This window comes from Lonchura striata, chromosome 2 (genome assembly GCF_050655825.1).
Source record: "Lonchura striata isolate lonStrDom1 chromosome 2, ASM5065582v1, whole genome shotgun sequence".
Taxonomy (NCBI): domain Eukaryota; kingdom Metazoa; phylum Chordata; class Aves; order Passeriformes; family Estrildidae; genus Lonchura; species Lonchura striata.
The window spans coordinates 54225283-54247500 of NC_140704.1; the positions used below are offsets into that span (position 1 = coordinate 54225283).

Consider the following 22218-nt stretch of genomic DNA (forward strand, 5'->3'; position numbering starts at 1 on the left):
CTTTATAAGAACTTTCATCAGAAAGCTGTGCATTGTATAAATTTTTTGCTTTCATTTTCACACTAAATGGAGAATTAATATGACTACTTTCATTTGTCACAAATACACATAAGCAAGGCTGAATGACTAATATGCAGAGACCTGAAATAGATTTCTTCAACAGGAAGTTTTGCATTTTTGCAGTAGTAGCAATACTGCTATTTTAAGAAATGAGGATCAAATTAAATGTTTACTTCTGTGACAGTGTTGCCAAAATGTCAGTAAATTTATGAACAGTTCATAATTTTAGCTGTCCTTTAGACAATGGGTCATATGTGCATTAAAGTAATCATAATAACCTGTCAGTAAAAATCGCCTGTAGCCCATTCATAGGAGAAAAAAATGTTTGCAAGTTCAGCAGCTCACTTCTGTACTTGCAGAATGGTTTATCCCATAAAGTGGTACAACCAACCTCTCCAAAAAATAATTTCATTTTGACCTGATGAGCTGAGATTTTAAGACTTATTTTTTTAAATTTACAGAATTCCTTTTCAGGATTCACCAAATACCACTCTTAACAGTCATTGATTAGAAAATTGCCTGTTGCCCTTAGATCTCTCTCCTAGAGAAAAAAAAAACTACTCATCTTTGAATTACCTAAACTCAGTAGTGTGCAGAAAGCAAGAGACTTCAAATACTTTTGGGGACAGGATTCAACAACCTAAAGCCTACCAATCAGTGCATTGTCACTGTAGCTAAACTTCCTCAGGATTTGTACACCTTCTCCCCTTCAGATTTGCTCTCCCTCCCGCTGTAATTAGCTACTTTTTGTAGGATCAGACCCACCACACTGCTCTTGTTTAATCTCAGCAAGCAAAATGGTTTTCAGGCTTGAGTCCTCCCATGATGTCACCTAGCAGAGTACTGAAATCTCAAATATTATCCATCAGTCAGTCATTCCTACTGCTACTTGTCCCTCCAGTTAGGGTCACAGCACCAGCAAGGTCAGCTACAATCTAAAGTACAATATTCACTCACTAAAACAGAGCCTTGCCCTCTTACTGGCTTAAGAAATACAGCAAATGGGAGTGAAAGCATTCAGTTTTGAACACTTTGAACATTCTGCAGTGATATGTCACTTGCTAAGACATTAGAAAAGAATATTTTCTCACACACTGGCACACCATCTAATTAATGAGATTTATGTTTACCTTTGAGCGGAAGAATTGCCTCAGTTTACCCAGACTATTACACAAAGGGGATTAAAACAATCAAGCAGTAGATCTGCTGATGCCTTATTTCAAAGGCAGTATTCATGCTGTAGTCAAGGCAAACCCAGAGAAGGTGACCCCAGTATCCCTGCCTGACAAGCATCCTCTCTCATACTAACAAATTAAAGATTACTTGCTTCCAATTCAATAAAAATGAGGTGAACTTAATTTTGCCTGGGCATTGCCTCTGCAACAGTCAACAAGTATTTCAAGTGAGCATTTAGACATTTAAGGCCGAGTGCTTTCCTTTCTAAATGCCTTGCTTTAAAAATCCCAAACAAATCCAACTTGAAACAGCCACTGATGGAGACCCATTGAAGACAGATAAAAAACCCCAGCTAAATGTGCATGGACAGTTACGTAAAGCCAAGTTCAGGTGAGGATATTTCTCTCTAACTTCAGATGGAAGTTTATAATGTTGGGGGAAAAAAAGTCTGCTCTTGATTCCAGCCCCATATTTAATGCCTCCAGAATTAATACCTGTGTTTTCTCAGGACATCAACTATTCAATCCACATTTCTAAGTACAAATTTGGCTACACTGTCTCTAATTTACTAAGGTTATTGGTAAAGTTAATAAGCACATGTCCTGGATATAAGAACATACAAAACACCCCCCCACCACCAATCTCCACCGAGCTGAAATAGAGTACTTCTAAATTATGGATGTTAAGCAACATTCTGGATGGATCCCTAAAGACTTCAATTATGAAGAAAAAAGAACATTTTTTTCTACTGCAGCTAAACTGCATTCTCAAAACATTACATAAAAATTCCTTTGCCTTTGGTTAAGTGTTTCTTCTTTTATTCCTATTTTGTTCCTGGACTGTACTTTAAGTACATATTCTTTAAGTTACCTGGGTTGATTTCTAAACATTTTCATGTTACATTTAAGTTAGAATGTTTTATAATTTGTATATAGTTTAGTGTTTTATATCTTATTATCTTGTATTTAACTACAACAAATTTTATACTCTGGTGAAGTGCTCAGCTATATGGCTCTGGACAGGCATGGGGCAAGTAAGAAAAATAATCTCTTTCAATAATTACTTGCTTTGAGTGTACTGGGAATGCAAACCTCTGAAATATACGTGTTATTATAATTTTCACAATTATGTAAATAAAAACTCCTTAGCATATTCAGTAAGAGAACAGAAACACTTGATTAAACATTAGCAAAAAATAACAAGTTTTAATGCAACAAAACTTTTAATGTTTTAGGTTTGGTTTGTTCTTTTCAGAACTGACCTTATTCAATATAAAAGTTTTAATTAAGGGTGTTATCCAACTAGATACTGTTGGCACACAGCTTTCTGTACAGCATGTACCTGTTTATCAGAATAATACCTATATATGCAAGACAGCTATCAGAACAATAATAGACAGGCCATAGCAAGAGACAGTGAAAAAAATGTTTCATAATTAAAAGAAGAATTATCAATAGTTCCTCTAAAATCAGGACAAAGTGGAGTGTTAATGATTATGCTGGGATGCTACAGGATACTTGGTTTTGATGAGTTTTCTAGCCTTCTTTTGTATTCACTGTATTGCATATCTCATGTGTTATCCAAATCAAGAATTCATTTATCCTGCTGTTGCTACTCTAGACTGAATGGCAGGCATCAAACCCTCGTAAAACAATTGTTTCATCTTGCTTTTTAGTATTTTGTTCTTGGTGTAGCCACTGCATTAAATGGAAAGCTCACTTACCTAAACTTAATGAAAAGATCTGCCCACTCCTGTGGCAGCTGGGGAGAGCGTTACAGCCTATAAAACAGTTTAAAAAGATGTTGCAAATTATTGCAAAGCAATTGAGGCTTCTACTTAAACACTAGCCCAGGGACTATCTGCAGGATCTGATATTGCTGCCTGTATATTGGAGCAACAGACGTTTATTTTTGTCTTGCTTATGTTCCTTCTGTTTACAGCACTTACTGTGATTTTTCCTTCCTGGTCTCTTACCTCTACCCTCAACTGGACAACTGGCCCTGCTATGAAACCTATTCCTGATTCTGCCTCCGCAGCATTCCTCCATTATTAAATGTTCGGAGTTGTTGTTGTACGTCAGAAACACAAATAATTCACTAATAAAGATACATCTTGAAGTAAAGCCTGTCCACTTGTGACAACAAGACATCCTTGAGCAACTCCACTCCTTTTCTCCATTATATCCATTTACACAGCTTCATCCATTTGTACATTCTGTGTTTAGGGCCTTATCTGGCAGCCAGTTCTTGCATGAAAAATTTATCAGTGACATTACTGTCAGACATCATTTTCTGAAGGAGGTCAGTGCTGGAGACTGGACATTACAGTAGATGGATTCCTGAGCCAATGCAATATGGCAGTTTCTGTATCCTTAGATTCACAAAATTATTCACTTTTCGGCTGGAATGGTGCTTTACCGCCACAGCAGTCTGCCCAACTGAACTTACGGAAGTTGCCTTTTTGCATGTGACCAGCATTACTTTAGTATACCCCAAACCTAACACTCTTTGGTGCATTCTTAATGAGAATTATGGTAGGCCTGATCCCTGCCTCATCAGTTCTTAGTTACCGATATAAAAAGAACAGCAAGGAAGCTGTCCCAGATGGGCATCTGTGACTTCTTTCTTTTTTGTCCCAAAATATACCCTATGGCTCTGACAATTCAAATAATAGGAATTATAGAGATAATATGTAGGCATAATTATGGTACATTGACTTGGTCAGCTACATAGCCATTAGAAGGCTTTTTTACCTTTTCTGGTACAGAACAACTTCAGGTTAAGGAGCAATCAGTTTAGTTATCCTTTTTCAGCTTAAAAGTAACATCAATACATTTCTAGGATATTGGAGGATAGCTGTATGCCAAAAAAAGCCCAGTAACATACAGTAAATAGATACCTTCCTTCCAGTATTAACTGAAAATTATCCCATGGGAAAATTATTCCCCATGTGAACACTTTCCAGTTCAGTATTGTTCTCACTGAGAACACAGATATTATACTGAGGAATGGTTCTCAGCAAGAAAAGAGCACAGTGATCATGCAAACTGTGATAATTCAGTCACCTAAGAAGCTGCACCTGTAGTATTAACTTTGCTGGCAGAATATTAAGAACTGTTGCTTTTCTTATAATTTCATGGCTATGAAATCATTCCCTGGATATAGGAAAATATTGATGGCACCAGCTGAACACAAAGCAAATGATCCCAGCTCTTCAGTCCAGGTGGGTGCTTTTCCTCTGACCTGCCTGCATAGATTAACACAAATGTCCACCACTGGGACATATTAGGTGCTTGGCAGGTGGAAGAGCATGTTGTTTTGCATAGCACATTGGAATTTATCCTTCAAAGTCTGAAACTATTTGGCCTTTTAGTTACAACCCAACCTAGTAATGAAGTAATGACTTGTGGTAGCACTTGCTGCATCAATTGTATTTTGTGTGTTAACAGATGCTGGATATCTGATGGCTGATGTATTGTGGCTTAGACTTGTATTAAAGTAAAAACTCAGAGATCTTGATCTACTACACCTATTTGACATAGCTGCAAATTTTCTCTTTTCCCACACACATACAAACATTCTTTTTTTTCCATCACTTTCTGTTTCCTGTCTCCTTCCTAGGCAGAAGTGAGAGATGTGGCTGGGTACCTATGTTAATTGTCCAGCATGAGAGTGCTGCATTCTTGCATTGTGGCATGGAAATATCACCCTAATTACTTGCTGCTTTACATACATTCTTACTGTTTTTCTTTCCTTCTTTCCTCTCCTAATGTTTTTGTGGTTTTTTTTTTTTTTGTGTTTTTTTTTGTTTGTTTGTTTGTTTTTTGTTGTTTTTTGTTTGTTTTGTTTTTTTTAACCAAGCCCTTTTAGGTTATTTACATTTGCTCTTATACCTTCAGTAATAGTCCCAAAGAAGTTTTTCCTACCCAACTGTACCATTCAATCTGTTTCATCTTCCCTCCTTTTTGGACTATATTTGCAACTAAAGGCTTACTGTCCACAGAACATGATTGATTCAGAGTCAAACATGCATGATATTTTCCAGAAAAATAAAATAGACAGATTTATGCCATGAGGAATTTACATTGTAAAAATTACTTTATTCTCTCCCCTAATTCTCCTCTTTTTCTGTCAAGATTGACAATATCACCTCAGTTCCTTTCTCCTCAGGCCTCCAAGGTAATGTCTAATTGATATTTTGCTCTGGCAAGAAGACTTTTCTTATGACTGACCTTCATAATTTGCTTTGTTACTCACTAGGCAAACCACCTTTCTCATCTAGGCCTTTCTGACTATTCATAGCTATCTGTGGGACTGCTTCAGCCTCTTTCCTTTCCCTGCATTGCAGAAGGGTGCTCTAAAATCAGAAATTATTACTCTCCCCTCACATGAATAATCTCACTCCACCTGTCTACTTCTACACCAAGCACATATGTCATTGTTGTTCAAATCTCATTGTTCTTTACTATAATATTAAAATTAATTTTATCACATTTCCTCTTTCAGCTCTTGCCATCTTTTTTTAGCCCTTTTCTCATCCTAGTTCTGTCTTCTTATCTTGTGGTAACCTACCCTGGTATTGGATCAGTTACTCAGTGATGTCCAACAAGTTTCCTGCTCTCAATCTGGAACTCATAAATACTCCTCACTCAGATGGTCCCTATCTCACTCAGGATCCCTCCTTTAATTCTCTGCAAAGGTCAACCACTTACTGCAACTGCCATATGAATTGTACTGTATGCATTTGTGTTTTTTTTCCTGAGGCTTCTGAAGTTGCTATAGCTTCAAAACTATTAGGATGCTTCTTCCTTTCAGTTTATGGAATCTCAATCCCTGCTTTTTGGTGCAGTGTAAAAATTGCAAAGTGTTTTACATAACAATGCAGTGTAACACAACTAATAATACAAGCAAAAGGTAAGCAATGTACTTGAACTTGGGAAAAATTCACTGTGGAAGTTTAATATTTAAACAGTACTAGTCATCTTCTTTACAGTTGTGCTGTTATTAGAGAAATACATAACTAAATCCATAGTGAAAGGATACTGGAACCTAAATCCCAGGCAAATATTAGGAAGTGCTGAATTACATCAGAGGATGCAACATAAATGGTAAAATGCTTCAGAATATTGTCAATTTCGGTGACAATTTCCTTGTACCTTTAATTTTTGTAAAATCTGCATTATTTGCTCATTATAAAAGCCTGATTTGGAGTTTATTGAAAACCAACCAGTCAGGGCAGAATGCTTTTGTCAGATGTATTTGCATTTAACATATGAAGTGGGGGAGGGAACAGATGGAAGAGGTGATAAATTTTTATAGTTAAGTAGTGAGAAAAAACCCAACCCATAACAAAACAATCACAATTAATTGATCAGAGTTTCTAAACATGACTACAAGTCTTAAAAAATAAAATAATAAAAAAAAGCAGTATATATGTATATAAAAAGCAGTAACCCTAATTTGGACGTCCTAATAACTGGTGAAGATGAATTAACATCATGCTGGTGAGTGATATTGACCAGAGATTATGACCAGATTAGGTTCATCAGATTCCTGACGTTGTATAAAGAACTGAACTCTTACTAATATCTGCATCTGAGGATTCAAAAGAGAAATTACAAAAGCTGTAATAAGAACCCTGATTCTAGGAGAGAAAAACATGAGGAAAAATATGACAAAAATCATAGTTTGTTAGCAAAAAGGCATGATTAAGAATTGTTCTTTAAATAAGATGCTGAACAGACTTCAATCTCAATAAAATAAATTAAAAATATGGCATTGGATTCTCTTAATTAAGAAACAGGAAAATAAATAGCACCAATCAATGTAGCTTTATGAAAAACTGGCTTAGATGGACAAGTCTGACTACAGTCTTTAAGAGAGCTACCAGTTTGTTGTACAAAGAAATTGTGATATGAACTCCTCAGATTTCTTTTTAGAAAATCAGGCATATACCGCAACAATATAGTACATGTCAAATGGCTTAAGAACTAGCTAACTGACAGTTTGACACTTGGGCATAATTCTCTGAAAGGAGTATTTTTAACAGTCTCTGCATGGATCAAAAGTAGACGCAGAAGAATACAACCACTGCAATGCCCAAAGAAGTTTACATTTTCTCTCATAATTCATATTAATATCTAACAATAAAATATATAAGCACAACACCATAATGGCAAATATTAGGCAGGAATAAAAGGTGACCTGACTCACCAAGTTAGCTGGGTCTAAAACCATTTTAACACAGCACAAAATATACAATGATATACCAATGAACAAGAGGATATATCTCCAAAAGAACAGCTGCCTCTTGCAGGCTAAAGCTGCTTCTTTTGGTGCATCACAGAGCTTCCAGAGTGTTGCAATTAGGTACAACTTTACAAAATGAAGGCCTTGTTACCCTTGTAAAATCATGGCTCACTTCTGTTACTTTGGCTGAGTAGAAAAGGACTCTGGGAATGACTTCACCAAATTAGAGGTAGGAAAAACAAGTTACATAATCATTGCATGTTCACATTGTGTTGTATGGTGGTTGGTTGAGTTATGTTTGTTGTATTTTAAAAGCACGTAACTGATAAAAGCCTAACTGCTTTAAAAGGTGCCTGGTTTTTGCAATAATGGAGTTCTCTTCTGCACCTGTCTGCAGTGTTTGTGCCGCTCTGCTTCCTAACACCAGAGCACAGCTGTTTCCCAAAGTTACTGCTGGAAGCAGAAGCATCCTGGGCAAGAGAAGAAGCGTAACATTATTGTTGTATTGGAGTTACTGATGAGACAGGTACTGGATCACTGTATTAAGTTCCAGTGACCAAAAAAGTGAAGTTTTTAAAAAGTTCTTGAAAATTTGAAGAAATATGAGAAAGAACTTTTACAATTGTTAAAGAAAGCATACTTTGACTTTACTTCGAAACAAAACCAAGCAAACAGTAAGGTCATTGTACTTCACTAAAAAATTCCTTGAAGTAGGCATAAGAAGCCAAATTCTATGTATATACAGACAGGAAATAAAGAAGATTGGAAGTAATAAAGGCCACTGCAACATCCCCCAAAATATTGCTGAAAAACAGTGGTTCGAGTATATGATTTTACACTTTCTGGAAGAAATATGCCACCTTAACTCCAGAGTCTGCTAGATGAGAAATAATACTTTGTACAAAAAAAATAAAAAAGGCTCTACAGTTCAAAACAGCTGAAATTATAAAATAAACCATGGTATACATATATTTTGTGGATAAGAAAGTATATGTTATACACACACAATGACAAAATGTATTACAAGCAACAGTTTAGAATAGAAAAAAAAATATCCCCAACCCTAACATTAGGATTTTTGTTGCATAGATTTTGTGGAAGAAGTCGAATACAAAGGAATATTTTTGTCAGTCTGTGAAAATCAGGGTGTTGAGTCTGTTTTGCAGTTCTCATTGCTGAATCATTGTATTCACTTCATAGGAAAGAGGTTTTTCCAATGATTTCAGAGTAACCATCATGTTATCATATGCCTAATTTGCCATGCTTATAAAGTGTTTTGAAAATTGCAGAAACCTAGACCGTCACTTCTTTCTCTCTGAAATCGTTCAGGAGTTTCAGTTATTGGACAGAGGCAGTTATTGGATAGAAGAAGAAAGGACAGCTTGCATTGCTTATTCCTACTCTAAATGCTGCTTATTCCTACTCTAAATGCTGCTTAACTGTTTAGGAGCTATTTAGCAGCTTCCCTTATTAGGGAAGATATCTTCTGTCGGTTCATGATAATTACGTGTTCTTTAGTCTTCCTCGCTCTCCTGCTTGACAGCACCCCCCTTTCACTGTAAAGGTGAAAGCATTGCAAGATTTTATTGTTGGAGTTTTGTGGGGAAAAAAACTAAGAACCGAATAGTCATGTTGTAGCAGTGTGGGTTTAGATGGTGGATGCTGCTACATATAGCTATTCCCCAATAAGCATCTCCTGTGGAAAAGCCACTTGGGTAAGCATTCAGGCAAGGCAGTCAAATCTCCACACCACACTCACCACAGCTAGCTCAGCGAAGAGAGGCAGAAGGGCCTTTTGTAGGATTCTGTTCCAGCAAGGGTTAATTCTGGCACACCAAAAGGAAATGAGGGACAAAAGACAAGACCATGTGGTCTGCACAAGGTTAAGTATGGGATGGCACTGGGGCGGTACAGAGGGCAGGGCAAAGGCCATTGGCCTACAGGGAAGACAGGGTCAGCCATCAGGGATACCACAACCAGTGAGGAAACCGGGAAACGAGAAACACTAGAATTTGGATCATACAGGGAAGGGAACAGGAGTGATTTGTGGTGCTGTGCAAGACTCCATGGGGAAGTCTTCTCCTTCAACCTAGGTGGGGAAAACTCTATGGTAAGTCTTCCCAAGGCAATGTTCTGGGGTTTTCCCTGAGGGGAAAGGATTCAGAGGATTCCACATCACTGAATATAAAAACAAGGAGCATACTCTTTAAAGTTTTGAGTAATGCAAAAGCATGGAGAGACAATAAATTTAATTCTGCAGCAGACAGACCTTTACAGTCTGATTATGTGGTTCATAGGCTGGAGGCATGTCATTATGCTGTCTGGTGCAAATATTTCTAAAAAAACGACTCTTTACACTTGTACTTGTCTACTCAGCTTCTGCTGAGAAGCCTAAGAGAAATATGCCACGGGGTTGGATTCAGCAGAGGGCAAGCCAGATGTCTGGGGGACTGGAGCATCTCCCTTACAAGAACAGGCTGAGGAAGCTGAGCCTGCTCAGTCTTAAAAAGAGTCAGCTGAGAGGGGACTTCATCAATTTCTATAAGTATCTGAAAGGATGGTGCCAAGAGGATGTTTCCAGGCTCTTAGTGGTGCCAAGCAGCAGGACAAGAAGCAATGAGCAGAGAATGATGTACGGAATTCCACCTGAATATGAGGAAGAAGTTCTTCACTGTGCAGGTGACTGAGGACTAGACCAGATTTCCCAGAGAGGGTGTACAGTCTCCTTCACAGCAGATACTCAAGAACTGTCTGGATGCAACTATGTGGAATATGCTCTAGGATGACCCTGCTTGAGCAGGCAGGCTGGACCAGATCACCAACTGTGGTGCCTTCCAACCTCACTCATTCTGTGATTCTGCGATTCCAATGTTCTGGCCAGCTCTGAGGACACTTTGGATTGGTCTGCCCCTCACAAAAGGTGCTGACTTTACAGTTCTACAAAGTGAAATGCTTGTTGTACTAGGTGTGGAGATAAGAAGTGAAAGGAGTCTGTCTCTGAGAAGATGGAAGTTTAGATCAATGCTGATACGCACTTCTTCAGTTAAGACTTGCATTTTTTTTATTTTTGTAACTTCAGTACAGTGTGCCTTCCTGGCCTCATAACTGTATCAGGATAGCCTCACATTAAACCAGTAGTTTTATTCTTGTTTTGCTTATTACTTAATTCAGTAATCACAACTTCTTTGACACTATAAGATCAAATAAAATTGTGTAGAGACTAATTGTAGTAGTAGTAGTAACAATAATAATAAGTGCAAAAAATCAGAGGGAACTTAGTGGCATAGTCTTGGATGTTTATCAAAATGTGAACCTATCATCCCAATGGTTTCTATAGTAACATGCAGAGAAAATGCTATGCATTAACTTTGTTATAATCTTAGTATGATATTAACATTCATCTTCTATTAAAACGTCCTCAATTAAAAAAGAGTAAAAAAAAAATAATTGGAATTTGCAGGAAAATTCAGCATTGTCACTTCTTACAGTAGTTGTATGGCACCAGAGAAATGCCAAGCTGACTCACTCCATTGTTTTAGTAGCAATTACTTAAAAAATAACTTGTAGAAAATCTCTATTTGGTACCTGAAGAGTTAATCAAACCTTAGCTGATCTGAGGGACTTCTTCCCTGCACGTCCTCAGAGACAGTTGTAATTAATTTGATCTTCTCCAGTCATTAACTCAGATTCATAGTGAGCTCTCCACACACTACTCTATTAATTCACTGGAGATCAGTTCTCAGGATTCATTTAGTTAAGCAGCACTGCTGGATTACATTTTAAAACCCTTTAAACTGGTTGTAATTGATGTCTGTTTATAGAAGCTTACTTTAATGGAGTCAATGTGAGATGAAAATCTACCATACTAGCCTAAGATAGTGTCTTGCTGTTTAAGGCATGTCTCCAGAGGCATCCAGAGACTAGCAAAATAAAATAAATTCCTCCTTAATCACCAAACTAGTCTTGGAATTTTAAAAATAGTTTTTGGTCCTCCTCACTGCTGGTGCCCTGTAAACAAATCTAAAGTAGATCTAACTATGCAGTAACATACATATTTGTTAGATATTACAGCTTGATCCTGAACTCAGTCAACAAAGCTGCTGTTGACTTCAATGTAAATTCAACAAGGGTGAATGTAAAGAGCAATGTTTTCCATCATTAAAATCTCAATTCAGCCAGCCCACTGTACTTCTTATTGTCAAGTGCAACATAGTTGTGAGAAACTATTCCTAAAATACTGGAGCAGCTAGACATGGACTGCATTATTCAATTGCTGTTCAGCAATTAAAGCATCAGTAAGATAATGGTGTTACTGATGCTTAAATAGCATGACGTTAATGTCTGTCTTCTGCATACAAACAGTTATAATAGTGGCATTTAAAACAAAATACAGAGTCTGGTCAAAAATGTACAGCCTGGAGTCACCTTTGAAACCATGTAAGAGGAGAGAATGCCATTTATTATATTTCCAGAAAAGACTGGAAATTCAACCAATCCTCTGCAGGCCATTAACTTTATGCATTCTGCTTCCACACTTGGACTATCTCATGCCTGGTCATTTTGAAGCAAAGACAGAGGAGCTTGGGTCTATCCTAGCTATGTGGCTAAACACAAACTGAGTAACATAAGACAAATCACCTCAGGTAATGTTTTCTGAAGTAGCTCATTGACCACAGAGTCCCTGTTTATGGGAAAATAATTTGAGTCTACACAGACTTGACTTTCTCTCTAAGCACTTGAAATGAAGAGCAATTTTAGATGTTCACTTTCTCTGAACATGAAACCCAAGGTCCCTTAGTTTTCCATTCAAAAACCACAAGCATCACAAACTAATATTCATACAGAACATAAAACAGGGCTTTGTGTTGGTCTCTGTGACCACAGAAGAAAGATAAACTTATTATTAAGTTATCCACTATTACATCTACTGTTATCTACTGTTCATTTGTAACTTCTTTACAGGCTGTTGTGAGGGTAAATTAATAGCTTTAAAAACTTGCAAGATCTTGGGTGAAAGATGTTATTTAAATGCTAAATCAAACCACTGCATGCTGTGGGGAAGAGATTCCTATCTTGCAGCACCCTTTTCTAGAATAATGTGTTTCAGACCTCCCTGTGCTGTGCACAAAACACAAAGAAAAATTATTTTACTAGTTTACTTTAGAAACAACAGTCTTAATATTTACAAGGCCAGATTCTCTTTTGTTTTACCAGCAGCAGTTGCTCTGCAGGTAAACTGTATAGGAAACAGCTCTCAAGATGATAAAATTTTCCAGGCTATTTTATCTGCTAAATATTGTGAGTATAGGGGAAAGATCATGTAAACCTTTTATACACAAATGGTAAAGGAGTGGAAAATACTGGATACACCTTTTTTTTTCTCAAGTCCTAATTGCAGCAACATATTTACTCAGCATTCCTTAGGTACACTCAATCACTCATACTTAAAGTATGGCTTGAGTGCATAGGGACAGCATGTGCTTTCACAAGATGAGACAAATTGCAACAATCTTCTTTAATGTGATCTCATACCGCATGAGCTGAACAATACTAGAGGAAGCCAATGACAAACTCAACTGTTTGCTGCCAAATAAAAGTGAGGTGGAAATAGAGGTCGGTGATTTTCTTGGTGATGGTGTTCTTGTCAGGAGTGAAAAGGAACTGGGGTGCTGCTCACAGCAAATGCAGTGTGTAATTTTGTTAAGTATATGTTATTCACTGCAGCTTATAATGCACAAAAAAACCCTTCCAGAAAGCTGTTTGATTCTCCAAGACAGGAAAGAATCTACAAGAAAGACACAAGCAAGAAATTGCAAAATATAAGAAGGACATCACTTGCACTTTCTGTATTTACCTTTTTTACTTTTGTTAAGATGTGCTACTGTATCTAACATTTCTATCAGGAACTTGATCACAATCAATTTTTTCACCTACTGACATGAAATGGAAACTCCTCAAAAGGTCAAACAGGTGTCTGAACAGTAATTAACAATTATCATTAACAATTAGTGATAATCTTTTCTTCTTGTTGAATTTGTGCAATTACTCACTGTGCTCTACAGGCAACACTGGATATTATATCTTCTTATATCATCTTCTGTCCTGTCCTTTTGGGGCCTTACTACAACCAGCAGGCTTCTCTTCCACTGGTGTGGAATTATTTTAGGGATGCAAGAATATTTTGAATATCAAAACCAATTTTCATTCCAAAAAGACAGTTTTAGTGACCCAGATTGCCATTAGGTCAGATGATTGGTGCCATTTCCTCACACTTATTCCCTGCACTCAGTTCCCCTGTACTGTGAGCAACATCAATGCAGTTCCCACACTGTTACACCATGGGACCAGGGCAAGAAAAATCCAAGACTCTGTGAAGAAAATCCAAGCCTCTGTGAGGAAAGAATTTCCAAGGGCAACAGATGGCACATGGACCTTAGCCCATCTTGCAGAAGGACCACTAGGGAAGCACTGATATCTTCTGGTTATGAAGCACTCCAAGGGCTCCACATGGACCTAGTGATTGGTTAGCTCCCAGGGTCACAAATATTTGCTGTCAGGCCACACAAAAGAACACTGAGACTGACGTTCTTCAAAACCTTTCAGGCCCTCAGTAAACAATGTATTGCTGCATTCTGTTACTGCACACACGCTCCTCTCAAAGGGCTCTTAATGGAAGCATTCCAGTTACACACATCCATGTTCAGGATCAAACATCTATTTCTCCACATAGAACAGTGCTACCCAAGTGTGTACAGTTTGAACCTATACTGGAAATTTGTTCCTAAATTCTGAGAGCCCTGAATGTCTGGTCTGGCAGCATTAAGCACATTAGCCAAGTGAAATCCCTGCCTGTCATCTTCAAGACCCTTGTAAAAATATAGATAAGCTTCTAACTTCAGTGAATTAATCTGCATTTATCTAGAGAGTCTTTGGGGATTTAATCATATTGTAGCAGACTATTTCTGTACCTATATTTGTGCTGAATATGTTCATTTATATCCAAATTTACTCACAGAGCTTATGTTGGTGTGAAATAAGGTGATTTTTTTGCATGATAGTGAAAGCCACTAATTGCTAATAGAAAATGTACTGCTTCTTCCCAATGTAACAGGTTCGTGATACAATGCAAGCTCCAGTTATAAATACAGAGAGGACATCACATCACTGAAATAAGTGCAAAATATCTTGACTTTTTATTTCATAGAACAAGAGGAGTTATGGACTGCAAGAAAGTTTCCATTTTCAGAGGATGTAGCACAGTGTTATACTGAAGTGAATATATCTTTTCTGTTTCAAATGTGAAAAGCAGTGGCATTTACTGCCCACAAGCCAGTGAATAATATCAAACAGTTTTGTCTTCATCAATCCATACTCTTCTCAGCAATCCTGCTCAAAGCTGCTTGTGAGTGATCATCAGTTTTGTAAAGTGATTACTAGATAATGGTATCAAATAACTATGATGATTAAAAAAGTTACATGAGTCTTGAAACACTTTATGTGAGGAGTGAGTTTCTCCTTCAACACTAAAAATACATAAAACAAACTGGGGTTTGAACAGCATGTTGGAATTAGGTCAAGAAGAAATAATAGTATTCTGAATAGCTACAAATACTACAAACTACTTTCCTATGAATAATGATATTACTTTAAGTAGCAGAACTGCTTTTCAGTCCCTTTCTTTGGTAAGTTATTTCATGATGTATGTGAAATCCATAGCAAGGTTGTTACACCTGGCACTGTGACTTTCTGCACACCTGGTATATTTTATGACAATAAAGACTTCTTCTTCTCTACTCAAAGTACAGACACACAAATCATTTAGAAAACAATTTACAGCTATTCATGACTTTTATATCCAAAATGTCAAAAGTTGTTAAACATAATTTGAGCTCAGGGCCTCCTTGTAATCTTAAAGTTGAGATGAAACAATTAATAATCAGTCAGAGTGCTACTGATTCAGATTATGTGGGAATTCAGAGTGGCCTTTGATACAAAGTACTTCCAGAGGCTGAAATGACCACTAAATAAATTGATGGTGATGTTTATTATGTACAACTCATGAATGGAAGGGAAAATATTTACTATAGTACAAACATGATTATCCTGAAGAGAGGAAGTACTTGGAACAGTCAGACAACAGACATCCTAGGTCATCAAGGAAGTCATAAATATAAATATTTGAGGGCTAGTCCCTCTTCAACTGTCTCTTGATGCCATTCACATGTAGGGTATTTAAGATCTTTTAGTCAACTGCCTCTACAAAACAGACTAAAGATTGGGAATAATTTACCCGGAGAGATTAGTTCTTGACTTCTCCTCTCTGCTGAAATTAGCAATTTGTGGTTCTCTCATGCTTGTTTAAAGCTTAAGCAACACTTTCACTTTCAAGTTCTGTATAACTATGTCCTTGAGGCAACTCACATCTTAATTCTTGTCACTCTGTGACACTTTATGTCCCTTTAATCTTCTGACTTCTGCTCCCTAACTTTCTACATCCTGTTCCCAACATGTCATCTGTTGTTCAAGCCTCAGTTACCTCATCTTCATCCTGTCCATTCCCCAGATCCATGCTCTTGGACTCAAGCATCAACCTAATCCTGAAACAATAATGCATTATTTCTGAACAACAGCCAGTACCAGCACCCAAGCTATTACTCCTCTCTGTCTTCCACACAGTAAGTCCTACAGGGCATGGACTCCCTTTATATTTATGTCTTGTACAGCCCCAAGCACACTGTAAGCATTTAATGCATAAAATAAATAACAAGAGACATGCAGCTCTGCTGGAGACAGGAGGAAGCATTGAAGAAGCTAATCAAACTTGTACTGTGTGAGGTGGGGCTTCAACTTATAAAATGCTCACAAAAGATAACTGGGGCAGGAGGAGGAAATATACAGCTCTTAATATTGACCCAGCAAATATTCTGACATGTCTTTAATTAAAAGGCCTTAAATAACCCTTGTGAGCACAAAGGTGCTCCCCATACCTACACGACAGGTATTTTGTTACATACCTGAACAGCCCAATTTCCAGATGCATGAGATAACCCTTTAGTGTCAAAGAATTTTTTTTAAGACTTTGGAGAGGCTTACCATTCAATGGCTATTGATCATTCAATAGTTAATTTCTATGGCCTTTATCAAAATGAATATTTTCACCATGTAATCTCAGCTAAGTGTCATCCAAAGCTATAGGTGTGTCTGTTGGATTGATTTACTGTAAGCACAAAAGTTTTCCTCATTAGGCAATTTTACATTTTACAGCTAGGAACTATAAGACTTTTAAAGTTTCCATATGTAAGCAAACTTTTCAGCTCTCCAACCATTTTTCAACTGCTTTCCTACATCTTTGTCAATGAAACAATTTCTGATAATATCTATCACAAGTGTGAAACTGTTTCTGTAAGGAACCTAGAACTGCAAACAGCGATACAAATTCCCTTCTTCTGTCTGCACATAGAAATAATTCCACTCATCAGTTTTAAGGCAGCAAAATGGTTTACATTAATGTAGAAGTTCCCATTAAGTTTTTATAGTTCATGTTTCACCATTCAGTATGAAACATGCTTAGCCTTGATCTTGGGCAGTGTTGATCATTTAAACAATAATGTTACACAATGCAAATTTAAATGCTACAACACAAATATGAAACTGTGGTTTTGTTCTTAAAGTGTTTTGTTGTGTTTTTTTTTTTTTTTTTTTTTGGGAGGGGATGTTGTTTGTGTGTTTGTTTGTTTTATTATTAGAGCACTAATATGCATTAGCAACTCCATTTTTGTGCAGACAGGGGAAGACAGTCTTTATTGTGATGACAGCAAGTCAACTCACTAGTCCCCAGTCATGTATGACATAACACACAGAGTCTGCTGTCCACCAGGACATTACAGAGCATCAGTCACTGCATCTTTGTGGTATCACTAATGAAAATGCACCTTTTCCAGCAAGACAGACAAACCACACCTGTCCCATTGACATATTCTTTCTGTTGACTAAAGTTCATCAAAGTACCAGAGATTTATCTTCCACTAAAAAACTTCCGGTTCAAAAAAATTAGTTCTCATGCTTCAGTTATTTACAGTATTGACTTTCTATTATTTTATCCATGATAACATCTGATGGATAAATAGGGCAATTTAGTCCTACAGTAAGAAGCCTCAGGCTCTGAAGTTTTCCCAAACACATCAATTATTGTGTCTTGAAATCCAAACAAATAAAAAAATCCCAAAAAACCCAAAGCAAAACCAAGCCTCAACAATATATTTCTGTTTATTCAGGTATGCATCTTTTTTTCTGCAAAGTTACCAGGAATGCAAATAAGAAATGTGCTTTATTAACCAAAAAAGTCCTTTCTTAGATCCATTTTGACACCTTTCCCATCTGAATGATGTGGTTCATAATTTTTGCTTTATTATTATTATTTATACATCATCACAGGTGAACCTGGTGCTTTACAAAGACCTAGAATGAGAAGACCCTGCCCTGAGGTGCTTGGAGTCTAAATTAGATGTGCACATATTTATATCACTATTGCTGATACAAAATTCCCTCTCTAAGATGTACACTGAACTTGGGCCCTTCTGGATATTCATGTAAGGATGGGAGTCAAGAAAAAGGAGTTAGGTTCTTTGTTTCACAGAGAATTTTATTGTATGGCATCTGACCTATTTAACATGCCATACAGTCTCCAACTGTGGCTTTTACCTGACTTTAGCAATCTTTAAGGGCACTGTTAGAGTGATCCTTCCCTCAGTGCATCATCCCAGGATTCAGAAATCAGCAGTCAAGGGACTTCCTCAGCCTGAGGTCACATGTAAACCATTGAATTTAATTATTGTGAAACAATACTAAGTCAATCCTTAAATTAATTTATCTAGTCCTGTTTTGAAGTAATTTATACTTTTTTGCTTCCAAGCTCCCCTGTGGCTACAAGTTCCACAATTAAATCACACCCTATGAGAAAAAGTATGTTATTTTGCTTGTTTTGAACATATTCTCTAACAATTTCAAGAGGCAGTCCATGTCACTTGTTTGTTGCTCTGTGCAATTTGTGACTTACAAACTTCTACATCTTACTCTTTCTTTGTTCTTTTAAAAGTAAAAAATACTTATCTGTTTTATTTGCCATTGTCTAAAGCCTGACATTCACTTGTGAAAATCTTGGTCACACTTCTCTGGGTGTTCCTAGTTTTATTACATTCTGTATTAGCATTAGTAACCAAAACTGGGGAAACTCAGCATGTGAGCAAACCACGTATGTGAAAAGTAGCAACATGATGCTTTTTCCTTTTGCTCTTTCCATTTCTTTCTACTAATTGATATCATTTTAATGGTCAGTCCCAACAAACTAATTCTGGTGTAACTGTAAAATACATCTTGGCCATAACAAACCTTCCCTTCTACTTATTTAACTTTTACATACCCTGAGATGTGGAGAGATGAACTACTTGAGACATTGAGGTAATTTTGGGCGTCTTTGCTACTACCTTAATAGGCACCTCCAGAAATGTTATGAGCAGTCAAACAGGGCTCTTACTCGGGGCTGAAACCTATAAATATCTTTCCCGAGATTTCTTCTTGCTCCTCACATGATAGTGGCTTCATGACAGAGAACTGAAGGAGCAAAATAGGCAAAAAATAAATAGGATTCTGTTTGTAGATGGTGTTCTCTTTTCTACTTTTTTCTCTTAGTGCTACAGCAGCATAATATTTATTTTTCTTTCGTTATTGTTTTGCCAACAAAGTAATAGATTCAGAACCAAACATCCAAACATGATCTGCTTGTCAGTACAAATTTCTGCCTTAATCTGATGAATTCAGTCTTTATTTTCACACAGAAAAATTGGGGAATTCAGTAAATTTCTTCAAAGCTTATCTTTAATATATTAAGTTCAGTCATGCTTACTAAAGTTACGTAGTTTTTTATCCTGAAAATACGCCATTGATAGCAATGAATTTAGAAGTAAGAGTTTTTAAAGATAGATAGCTATGCAACAAACTTGGAGTCTTTAAGTTGAAAAGTGTATCTACTTTACAACTAGATCATTCTTCCTGAGATTATTCTCGATTTTCAAACCTGAATTGAAAAGAATCAAACATGTACCTTTTTGAGAACAAAGTTGTAAGAAATGTTTAGCAAGCCCACACACTCATTCAATTATTTTAATCTTCAGTCATAAGTCAATACTTGCAGCACTTAATCATTTTTTATTCCCTTCTTTGAACTCCCTTCAATTTATCAATGCCTTTTTAAATACAGATTTTATAGGATGTAGTGGAGTAATTTTTTATGAAGAAATGAGTGGTCATTAGCAATGTGCTCAAGTGAAAATAAATGTTTAATCTTTGACATAATTTTGAATAAAGAGTAACTATTATTTCATGTTGCTGAAAATCATCTTTTCCCTCTTTCTGAACACCATATAAATATTTCATTAGAATTGCATTCACTGGACTTCTTAAGGCACTAATATGCATATGAGAATGGGCTTTTTTCCATGTATGCAACTGGATGTATTTTAATCAGATGACCATATCTCAATTATGTTACAACTCTGCTGAAGAATCAAAAAACCCCAGCATCAATAAGCTTTTGGATTGTGTACAATTTTCTGCATTATTTACAGGCTGTCTGGTGATCAAATTAGGTATGAGAAATTAAAAGATTGGAAGCAAGAAAAGTATAGTTGTACATACTGGTCTATGCACATTAAGGCAGTCCTGTACCATCTGTTCTCTGCTTAGGGATACCTTGTTATTTCGGTATGAGAAACAAAGACTTTTTTCCTCTCCAAGAAGGTACATTGAGCAAAGCTAACTCATGGAAACTGCTGTGAGGCAGCAGGTGGCTGGGGTAAGCAGGAGAAGCAGGAGATAAAAATCAGTATCAGCAGTAAGTACAGACACCTCCACACAGTTGCCCAAAGTGACACTGATGAAAACTAAGACTTCGTTAAGATGTGTGAAGGCAACTCACTACCTTTGTCAAGGAGACATAAACTCATGGTGGTACGGAACCCTATACAACAACATCCAATTCTTTGAAAATCAGGCTCCAGTGGTGAAATTAACCCAGTCACATCACTGCTTATGGGGTGACTATTCTTTTGGGATTCTAAGCACTGAGAAGCAAATATATGTAAATACATATATTGTATGTATCCCTGTATTGTATGTATCCCCTGCTGCTTACTTAAAATAGAAAAATAACCCATTAAAAAAAGTACCAGTGGTCCAGATAAAAGTATGGAATTTGGACCTGAAATTATACTCTCAATTAAAGGAGCGTATACATCTATGACCACAGATATTCTAGATGAACTTGCAAATTGAGGCATATCACAGATTGGTCACCCAAACTTGACACACTTGGAACCAGTGGCTTTCACTTCAGCATCTTTGTTTTCCTATATGTAAAGATCTCTGAGAGTTTTGGGAGGAAAATCTTTTGCATGAAGCGAGTGTCTTTGTACTCTGTAAAAATATTTCTAAAATATATGTTGACACTTGAGGCCATATTCACCCATCTAAATCTCTGCACCTCAATTCATCTGAGACACCACTGGTATCCAGTGGGAAATGACAGGCATTTCTTACAAATCACTGACACCTCAGTCAGCCATTGCTGCGGGTGCCTCTCCGTGTGTACTAACTCCAAATGGCACTGGCACTTAGAGGAGCCATGTTCTCAAAGTACATGTCTCAGGTAAGTTAATTGGGAAGAACTGAGGTGTTTGTATACTGTAAATTCACTTGGAAATTCCACCTCTCTTTCAGCAGATGATGCAAGGCTGCTACACTTTTTAACCCAGGAACTGGATGCAGTGATGCCAGCTTTGGGGTTATGAGCCTTTCTGGAGAAGCTGTCTCCAGGTTATCTTGAGTCAAGGTTTTACTAGAGACTAAATGTGATGTTCACCTCCAGTTTTAGATCTGGCATTTCCCGGTCCTGAGAACTTCTAACAAATGAGAAAATCATCTTGAGAATTCAGTCTTGCACCTCAGGCAGGTATTCCCTCTCATGTGAGGTGAGAAGATGAATTTTAAACCTGGCAAAAGGGAAAGAGGTTCTGACTGAGCATACAACTACTCACCCAGATATTGCTAAAGCCACTCATGCTTTCTGGAAAAGACTTATTTCTTTGAAGGTAGACTATGCTGATCTGAAATTGGACATGTCTATATTACTTCCTGCAAAACTGCATATCCTTTCTTAGGGGCATAATTTTTTTTTTATGACTATGATGATATAAAGCAATTTTAAATGCCCAGAGGAGAGAACTTGAAAAGATGAATTAAAAGAAATTGAATGATTCATTAGACTTAGAAGAAGATTAGATGAGGAATTCTATAATTCCAGACTTTTAATTGAATTACATTTCTTTGACCCTTCTTTACTTCTATGGAGCTTCATAAAAAATGTAATTCTAAAGAGGTCCTTATCTTACAGCACCTAGTAAGAAATATAACACTTTATTCTGTTTGGACAGTACATTTGAGTTTTGATGTTGGTGATTTATTAGACCTCTCAGGTACTAGCTATACCTGTATACCTGGAATGTCCCGATTCCTGTTTCAGTAAAATTATGCCTTTGACATAAATTCCTGACTATTTGTGAACTTTATAACATTTCTGTGGCTAGGAGATGAGTGCTATGACCTCTCTGCTTATTTGCTCAGGTATTGGCTAAAATCTCTTCTCACTCACATTGCTCCAAGGCACAGGAGTGCTGCTGA

General features: G+C 36.9%; 1 protein-coding gene across 13 annotated transcripts in view; it reads right to left on the reverse strand.

Annotated features, from left to right (window-relative positions):
- POU6F2 (POU class 6 homeobox 2) overlaps positions 1–22218 on the reverse strand; it is a 354882-nt gene that overhangs the window by 160058 nt on the left and 172606 nt on the right. For 10 of the 13 annotated variants that reach the window (XM_021546755.4, XM_085570635.1, XM_021546724.4 and 7 more), the window contains one exon: positions 2960–3016. The exons of the other annotated variants lie outside the window; for them this stretch is intronic. In XM_021546755.4, the coding sequence (XP_021402430.3) occupies positions 2960–3016 (57 nt within the window). The remainder of the gene's footprint in view (positions 1–2959; positions 3017–22218) is intronic. 13 annotated transcript variants of the gene reach the window in all.